The 10115-nt window shown below is 38.4% G+C and overlaps 1 protein-coding gene across 1 annotated transcript; it reads left to right on the top strand.

Moving 5' to 3' along the window:
* The first annotated feature begins 2910 nt into the window (after positions 1–2910).
* On the top strand, positions 2911–8764 carry LOC140549806 (DEP domain-containing mTOR-interacting protein-like). Its single transcript, XM_072673551.1, has 5 exons — positions 2911–3037; positions 4917–5018; positions 6175–6245; positions 7602–7706; positions 8223–8764. The coding sequence occupies exons 1-5, from the start codon at positions 3019–3021 to the stop codon at positions 8349–8351; spliced, it is 426 nt and encodes a 141-aa protein (XP_072529652.1). The 5' UTR covers positions 2911–3018; the 3' UTR covers positions 8352–8764.
* The last annotated feature ends 1351 nt before the right edge of the window (positions 8765–10115 follow it).

Genomic DNA, 10115 nt, shown 5'->3' on the forward strand with positions numbered 1-10115 from the left:
ATATATATATATATATATTTATATATATATATATATAATATAATATATATATATATATATATATATATATATATATATATATATATATATATATATATATATATATAGCAGATCAACATGAACCTATTGGCACTATGCTGTGTAATGCTAGAGGGATATAAGGCCCTCCCCAACATTGAGCTGTGGAGTTGTGTTCTCTGGCATGATGGATTCTGCTCCATCCAATACTTTTGGGATGAGTTGGGGTGAGTTGGAATGAGGTGGGGATCATCCAACATCCTGACCTCACTCGTGTTGCTGCATACAATCAAATCCTCAAATCAATGCTAGTATTAAGACACTTGCTCATTCATTGGTTCTTTTAAAATCAAGGGCAATACAAAGATTAACTGTCTCTACTGTCCAGTGACAGCTTTCTGCTAGTTTTTGGAACATTGCTGTGAGGATTTGATTGCATTCAGTGTCAAAAGTGTTAGAAAGGTCATCCCACCTCATCCCTATGTCCTCAACTCATCTTCAACTTATACAGAAACAGGGACTAGACTCATTAGAACAGGTGGACATATAGTGTATCTCTGTCGACAGTGAGGGAGCTGCTCCCTCTAGAGCAGGATGGTGGGATTGCTGTGGGGACGCAGGTTTAGGATGGTGCTAAAAGGGACTGATTTCTGCTCTACATTTATGTGAAAAATTAGATTTACACAATTTTACACCAGTTGTAGTAGTCAGGCCACATTAGGTCAACCCATGCCCACTGATAATGCCCTTCTCAGGAGTGCTTCAGCTCTGAGGGCCTTTTGAATGAAGCGCAATACAGAACAGCCAATCAGAACAGAGCTCATGCATCTTATTTCAGTTTTAAAGACGAAGGGACAGAAACAGCCTGTTTTTTGGATAAAGAGAGGTTGAAAAGTTGTGTAAAAATCAATCATGACATTTTTGGAACATTAAGCCGCACAAGCATAAGTGAACTCCCCTCAAAATCATATATCTCTGTTGTTTTGGCTGGGTTGTCTTCTATACTGAACAAAAATATGACATACAATTTTGCTGTAACATATCATAAAATATTATTGCATCTCTCAAATTGGCCTACGGTCTCTCTCTCTTTCGCTCTCTCTGTTCATGGGTGCTGTTCTTATCATTTGACGGGCTGTTATTGATGGCTGCAGCTGCAGCATGTAGCAACATGACCCTGGAACATCCATACACCACTCACATTCTCCTCCACCCCTGTCACTCAGTGGCCCAACACTCTGTGTGTGTATGTGTGTGTGTGTGTGTGTGTGTGTGTGTGTGTGTGTGTGTATGTGTGTACGCTGTGCAAATCAATTGATTTCTGACTAAATATGTATTAATGTCATGTTTACTTATTTCATATTTTTCCTCTTTGTTCACTGTTCTGTCAGTGTTCTGGTCTACAGTAGACTTCCTTAATAGAACATCACTCTCGCACCACAGGAACTCATGAACAGATCCTAAATGTAATTAAAGATGAGAGCTGCGGTACTGACAATAATGATGATGAAGATGATAGCTATAAGACGTATAATAAATCTGATGAAGAAGATGACAGTTACAATAATTTAGCAGATGCAGTTATAGTAATGATAATGATGATGATGATGATGATGACAATAGTTAGACTAATGAGAAAAGGTGCAGATAACACTTACAGGAATGACAGGAATGGTGAAGAGAACAGCAACAGTGATGATAGTAATGGCAATGTGATGTGATGACAATTATAATGATGACAGTAATGGATATTGCAGTTTCCACGATCATAGTAATAATAATCACGGTTACAGTGATGATAGTAATGGTGATGTCAGTTACAGTGATGACAGTAATAATAATGACAGTTACAGTGATGAAAGCAATGGTGATATCAGTTACAGTGATGACAGTAATAACGATGACAGTTACAGTGATGATATTAATGTGATGACAGTTACAGTGATGACAATAATACTAATGATGACAGTTACAGTGATGACAGTAATAATAATGACAGTTACAGTGATGATAGTAATGGTGATGACAGTTACAGTGATGACAGTAATACTAATGATGACAGTTACAGTGATGACAGTAATAATAATGACAGTTACAGTGATGATAGTAATGGTGATGACAGTTACAGTGATGACAGTTTTAATAATGTCAGTTACAGTAATGAAAATATTAAGTGTTACAATAATGTCAATATTAATGACAAAGATAACAGGTACAGTAATTATAGTAATGGTGGTGATGAATGACATTTACATTAATTAAAGTTATGATAATGAGGATTATAGTAATGACAGTAATGATGAAAGAGATGATAATGCTGACAGTGGTGGTATTGACAGTTATGACAGCTACAGTAATGATAGCAATAATGACAGTTACAGTGATGAATATAATAATGACAAAGAAGATGAAAATTACAGTTGTGACAGGTATGATGCAGATGACAGTTACAGTAATGATGATCACAATGATGAAAATCTAAGTTATAGTAATGACAATGATGATAATGATGATGATGCTAATGAAGATGACAGTTGTAGTAATGATAATAGCAGTCTTAAGGGCCTCTTAAAGTTGCTTATTATTATTGTGAAGTTGCTCTCATGCGTCACAGGGGTGTTTTTTTTTTATCTCTAAGTAAGTACAAGTCACGATACATATGGCAGTGGAAAAACCCTGTGTGTGTGTGTTTAAGTGTGTGTGTGTGTGTGTGTGTGTGTGTGTGTGTGTGTGTGTCTGTGTTCGAAAGAAAAAGAAAGAGAGGCAGCAAGTGTTCAGTTCTTATCTCATCCTGTCAGAGCCTGGCAACGCACCACCTCCCCGCCCACACTGTTTACTCTTTAGTTTAAACATTTACACACACTCACACACACACACACACTCACTCACACACTCACATACACACACTTACACTAATACACCTGACACAGATCTACCCATACACAATCTTCAGACATCTCCGAAACTGAACGCTTTTGATGTAGCTGGGCGGACAGCAGAATGGGACCCCGCACAGCAGGTGAGTCTAAATACACAAACACACACACAAACTATCTCTCTCTCTCTCTTTCTCTTTCTCTCTCTCTCTCTCTCTCTCTCTCTCTCTCACACACACACACACACACACACAGACACACACACACACACACACAAACTCTCTCTCACACAAACACACATACACACACACATGCACACACCATACATACTGCACATATGTACACACACATACACCCACATACACACAAACATATGTCTTAACTAGCCATAGACTAGCCATTGTTGAGAACTCCATATATAAGTGCAAATGCAGATATGACAGTAAATGTAATATGAGATATATTAGATATAACAGTAATATGACATGCTTATTACATTGATTTTACTCATGTTAGATCATCCTGACATGAAACTGTGAGTCTATCCTCTCTTTCAGGGAGGGGACATTGTGCCCCACCAACATTTGCTAATACCAATGGCTACATCACTCAAACAGTTTAGTGTATCGTCATTTTTCTCCCACCATTTTAACGACCCGTTAGCAAATGCACGCTTATCACTCAGTAAATTAAAGTTAGCATGCATGCATTAGCATGCTTGTTTAATAAATGCTAACATGGCCACATTATCCTTTCTTCATCATTAACAATGCTAGCATGTTTAGGTAACCTACTAGTTAAGGCTTAAATGTTTTAATGTTTATCAAAGTCGTTGATATGGGAATGTTTGCATTGCTGATGAAATGAAAGAAAACAAATGATTTGGAGTCATTAATCAGCAAAAAGGATCATGCTAACTCAAACCCTCTACACGGAAGAAAGTGGTTTGTCCAACCTAAAGAAATAATTAGTTATATGGTCACAAGCAATTCATTTGGGTTTATTAACATTTAAATACATAGAGTTGACTGAAAGTATTTATTTGATTTATTTCAGTTCAGTACATAAAGTAAAATTTTAGGTGGATTGGCCGAACTACTTTTTTGTCATGTAGCTAATATCGGGAAACACTGTTTTTAGTGACAAACATGACTTTTTTATCAATTTGAATTAAAAAAAAAAAAGAAAGAAAGCAGTATTATGCTAGAATTGGTATTTTTGCTCCTGGGCTCCCCCTACTATTGGGGTAGGTAATTCACTTTTACTTCACTGCAGTAAATACAAATCAGGCTTTGAGTGCCCCCTCATGGACAGCTGTACACATGCATTTGTTGACAAGCTGAGAGATACAGAAGCAGCATCTGAAGCTAAAGAAGCATGTAGACTGAGGTGGTTCAGTAATTCTACAGGATTGTACACAAAGATGACTCGAGATACTTAGTGTTACACAGTTCTGGAGAGAGGTCTTGTGCAGCTTCACCAAAGTTCGGCCTGGAGTAGCAATGACAGAGAGACGCCATTCTCCCTATTATTTAGTGTACCATCAACATGATACTGAAGCTGCTATATTAAGGTACAATAACTTTGCTTTTATGGAAGAGAAGTAGTCTTGAGGGTGACGTTGGTCGAGTAGCTGTCAAAATCCCCAGATGATGTTGCTATGGAAATATGAGAAGATGACCAAAACTATTTTGTTTTTTAATCTATTTAACTACATAAAAAGGGTGCACCACTGTGCACAAGTGCTTTATTCCAGTGTGTGTGTGGTGTGTGTGTGAAGGCCTCTCTGATAAACCTGTTATGTAACTGTGGGATCAGGGGTGCAATGCAGTGGATAAATATTAGCCTGTTAACAGGTTCAGTGATAAACACTGCAGACATGGTACCACTGCACTCAGAGTGTAGCGCACAGACGGCCTTTAACAGTTTTTGGCCTTGGACCGAGCGACCAAGGTGCTTCTCTGTGCGAAGCAGTAATCAATTGTACAGTTCTCTCTCGATCTCTCTCCCTCTCTCTCTCAGCAGGGCCATCCAAACAGGAAAAGTTGATGTCTAGAGGTAGTCATGGTAGCAAAAGAGACAGTTACCAAGATGATTCTCCGGTGCTCAATAACCCAAAGTCAGGTATGTGTGTGTGTTTTTATTTAAACTCCTACACCATATTTATCTTCCTCTACATATGTGATACTACTACTACTACTACTACTACTACTAATAATAATAATAATAATAATAATAATAGATTTAATTGATTTCTCAAAACCAAGGATGCTTCACAATGACCGTGATATACAGTAAAACCACTCAGTCCACAGCCTTTTGTACTGTAATGCAAAAAGAAAGAATTATCAGTCGCAGTAGGACATCTATTTATTCAATAATTGGAACTAATAAACTTTGCACCACCATTGTTGTATGTGTGATATCACACCATCATTAACTATGATGAGTGTCTTTCATGAACTATGATTACTCAAATTAGGTTGCTCAGTGCGTTAAGTGTGAGATAAGGCGAGGTTTTGAGTGCTAATGCAGAGTAACCACCACCAGACCCATTTTTTCTGTCACTAGGGGTGAAACGGACAATGAAACTCAATCAGTTTTTAACTACGGACCGGAGAAAAGGGAGGCAAACGTAGCTTTGCATTCCAGTGGGGTTTCCACAGTCGTGCATGTCATCCATCTAGTGGATGAACGAGAAACAGCAGCCTCTTGTGACCAACAAGCCATCAGCTGTAATCCTTAACTCATTCACTGGTCAGCCCCTTCGTATCGGCTTGGTTGGAGAAATATTGGCTGATGGCATTAGTGGTGTAACAGTACCTCCAACTTTTTTTCATTGTCCCGAACTCACATCGAATTGTGAGGTCCAAACCGTGGTGTGACCCGAACCGTGACTTTTGTGTAACATTACACAGCTGCTCAGTCTGTATTTTCACTGTGGCTCTGCATCCAGATTTAAAGGATCAATACTGTAAAAAGTTACAGTGTTTACCACACTGTTTAAGTTAAACATTGGCAATTAATCTGCAGCATACATGGCCGAACTGTAAGGGAAGGGGGATCCGTACAGAGTACAGGACACCTCTCACGTTTGCTTCCATGAAAAAAAGCACATTTTCACGGTCCCTCCAGGTGAGAGATCATGTGGTCAATGTCAAGTAGTGTGAGCAGTATAGCTGTTCTGAGATTTATAAAGTCATGTTGTGTCCACGTGGCATTACAGAGTAATAGTGTATATTGTGTGCAGACATTCATTCATGTGTGTTTTATGTGTCAGTGTTGAAGAGGCAGGTGAGTCCAGAGGAGCTTCAGAAACCCGGGGGGAAGTACATAAAGAGAACGTTCACGGTGAGCGACACACAGACACACTCACCACACCCAAATCCACAGATGCTTTAGAGTAGATCCAACTATAATTTAAAACTCTTTAATGTAGAGTTCAGATGCTATTAAAGACAGGGAGGTCTGGAAGTTTGGGATCAGGGTTGGCAACACCTGCCCTAATCATGAACACAGTACACACTGCCTAAAGTTTTTAGACAGTTTTAGACAGTTTTTTTCGCAGTCCAGTTTGTTTGATGTCTGAAGTTTGATATTTTTGCTTCTGCATAATTGGCACTGGAGCTACAAGACTAATCAAAGCTAATCTAGCTAACTAGTAATCAAAGCTTATATCTATAAAATAGCATGATGCAGACTGCATGCCTAAATCATCACACTGGGTCTGAAAGGTGTTCAGTAATATCTAAACTCTAATCTTGCTTTTGGGATTTTTTAAAAAGTACATGGTTAAAAATAGTAATAGTGAAGCTTGAATTTGGTCTGTACTTGTAAATGTTTGTGATGTGTGATGTAGATACACTTATAGAGACCAATTACTCTTTAGTTAATGTAGCTAAAAAGTAATGGACGCTTACAGCCACCAAATTATTGGTAGCTAATGTGACCAAAATGTAATATACGCTTATAGACACCAATTGCTTCCTAGCTAATGTAGCTAAAAAGTAATGGACATTTATAGACACCAATTACTTGTTAGCTAATGTAGCTAAAACGTAATGGATGCTAATAGTCACCAATTACTTATTATCTCACATAGCTAAAAAGTAATATACGCTTATAGACACCAATTACTTCTTAGCTAAAAAATCTTGTGGTTTTGTCTTGGTGGAACCAAGTGGAACAAATATTCTGAGAGATCCAAAAGCTCTTTATAGCTGTCAGAGACAGCAGGAGGACGAGAGTTGAAATGAAAGGAGATGATTTAGGCTGTTAATGTTATTTTTTTAGTGTCTGTAAAAAAGTAAATGTTTAGGGATTAAGTTAATTAATTCGCTTGGCATACTTAACATAGATGCATGCTTTTAAGTATTTATCTTTCTCCCATCCTCACACAGACACACTGCCATGGTCCTTAAACTTAGGCCCACTTGAAGCCCCCCTGACACAGCATTCTAACCACCGTGGACAACCATGTATCCTTAGTGTTTTTTGTTGTTTTTTTTGAAAACCAATACATAAGTGTCCATAATTTGTTAGCTACATTAGCATTTTAGCTTTATTTTTAAAATGAAAGAAGCTAACTTCAGACACCAAACTGATGGACTACAACAGGGGTAAGGGGGGAGCTGTAATAATGTTTACTAAACTGTCGGTTTAATCTGCATGAAGAACAAACTGTAAGCCTTGTATGTATGTGTATAGATTGTTGGTGATGCCGTGGGCTGGGGGTTTGTTGTGAGGGGCTGTAGTCCATGTCACATTCAAGCTGTTGATCCCAGCGGACCTGCAGCTGCTGTTGGAATGAAGGTGAGAATGGGAGACTGGGATATGTAGTTTGGTAAAGAGAAGAATTTATAGTCAAATTTCTTTCAGCAACAGAACTAGATCTATTGGTTATTGATGTTTCCATCGTGAACTAATCAAAATAAATATATGGTGTCTTTGGCACAGACCATTCCTGTAACCTCTTACACGGTTTCCTCTAAACTGATACTTATACAAGTAGGCCTGCTTCCTCAAAATCTGTTCAGATCAGCAGCACATTAAGTTGTCATTACATTCGAACCTTGTGTGTATTACACTATAGATAAGATTCTGTGTGACGGAGGCAGTTTTACTGCCCTGGGCAAGGTCAATGGAACATTCCAGAACATTATATCATGTTTTTAATGGCACTGATAATGCCCCTGAGCCATTAGATCCACTGAGCCTTTAGAGTCTCAAATCAGACCAGGATCCAGGACAGTTTTCTGAACTTTGTGACAAAGCTGGAGAATGTGTGTGTGTGTGTGTGTGTGTGTGTGTGTGTATGTGTGAGTCTAGGTTTGTCAGTTTGTAGTGTCTGTAAATGGCGTGAACGTTTTGGAGATGGACTATCGAACGGTCAGTCACCTTATCCTCACTGGACCACGCACTGTTGTCATGGAGGTGATGGAGCCAGTCGACTGCTGAGGATACCACTGAAGAAATGTCTCTGTAAGCTATTCTGGTTGTAGGGTACTAGAGTGACTACAGCATTTCTCTCTCATGCTAGGACCATCTAGACTTACTGAAGAGTATACTGTATGCAGGTTTTGCACAGTAGGCATAAAGGCCCAATACACAGGCCAGTGTCAGAATCATCTACCGTCACAGAATTATAATTGGGAGAAAGGGCAGAGCTCACTAGAGCAACTAGAGCTTGATCCATGGCCCAGAATCACAATCCTACCAGTCATGGTCTTTACAGAGAGACCTTGAGCATTTGCAGTTGGAAACTCTATTGATAATAAAGTTGCTTCAGGTGGTCCTTTAAGCAATGCCTGTTAGTTCCATAAAAGAAGCATGTTTGTAATAGAGGGTTTTAGTGTAAAGAACCTTTTAAAGATCCAAAATGTAAAATGTAAAGCAACACTATGTAGCTTTAAAATTATTAAGATGCTTCACTGACCTGCAATAGGTAGAATAACGTTGCGGCACTTGCTACTCCAGACTTGGCACACTGCTAACTGCAGTATGTAACTTCGATGGAGCAGGCAGGACAATGCTCGCGAGAACATTGTAATGCTGCATAATCAGCATCATATTTCTCTATTACACTACCGGTCATATTACACTACCACCTCAGTCTAGATGTCTTTCACTTTGAGTGATGGTTCTGTATCTCTCAGCTCATCCAAAAACAAGCAAGGTCCTTTTTTTGTCCTTTAGTGGTGGCTTGAAGCACAAATTGCGCTTCCCACTTAAAGGGGGAGCTCAAAAGCTAGAAATTGCAACTATTCATAAAGTATGTAAAAAAAAAACTAAAAGTTCTTGATTTTCCTACCGATCCTCCTCCTCTCCTATGTGACCTGGAAACTGATTTTGTGACACCATCTTGCCAACTTTCTAAATACTGGAAGAGATGAATGAAGCTGTTTAAAATATCCACTGAAGCAGCTTCCAGTGGAGGATGCACAAGAGTATGCTACTCAGGATGTCTTTTAAAGTTTATGGAGTGACATGCAATGGCATTAATTGCCATCAAAACATATGCAAGAAGTATAGTTAGATTCTACTGTTCACTGTGTCTTTGCTATGAGAGAGTGTTCAAATTCAAACATTCACAGTTAATATAATTCATTAGACAGAGTTGCCCAATATGTGCTGGCTGTGTGCAGCAGCCGTGATTAGCTTGGGAGGATTAGGGGTTTGCTGAAAGGACACACCCATATTGTTGCTTTAAAGGTTCTTCACACTCACTCATCTTCATTACAAAAATGCTTCTTCATGGAATCAAAAGTGGTTCTTCTATGGTATCACTCAAGGGACCTTTTGAAGCATCTTTATTTTTTAGGAGTGCACTCTTTAAATAAGGGTTCTTCAAGGGTTATGTGATAAAAGTGACAGCCCTGTGAAGAACCAGTACAACATAAAGGATCATTTGGATACCTACATGGTTCTTTACCTGGTTAAAGTGTTCTTCAGATTGGTTGGAAAGCTTTTTGGAGATGGTTTTATATGGAAACTTTTAAATATCATTCTTCTTAAATGTCATTATGAGTCAAAGAACCATTGTCAGGACAAGCTACAGTAGAACTCTTTTCACTTAGTCTAATACTCATTTTGACATCTTCACTCCTAATCCATATTTCTATGTTTCATTAAGAGACTTTAGAAGAACATTGATACTGAAGATTTCTTAACTTATTTCAACATGTTTACAACACATTTTAAGTAAATAGCGAAATGAGTTAA

The sequence above is a fragment of the Salminus brasiliensis genome, chromosome 2 (assembly GCF_030463535.1).
Source record: "Salminus brasiliensis chromosome 2, fSalBra1.hap2, whole genome shotgun sequence".
NCBI classification, from domain to species: Eukaryota; Metazoa; Chordata; class Actinopteri; order Characiformes; family Bryconidae; genus Salminus; species Salminus brasiliensis.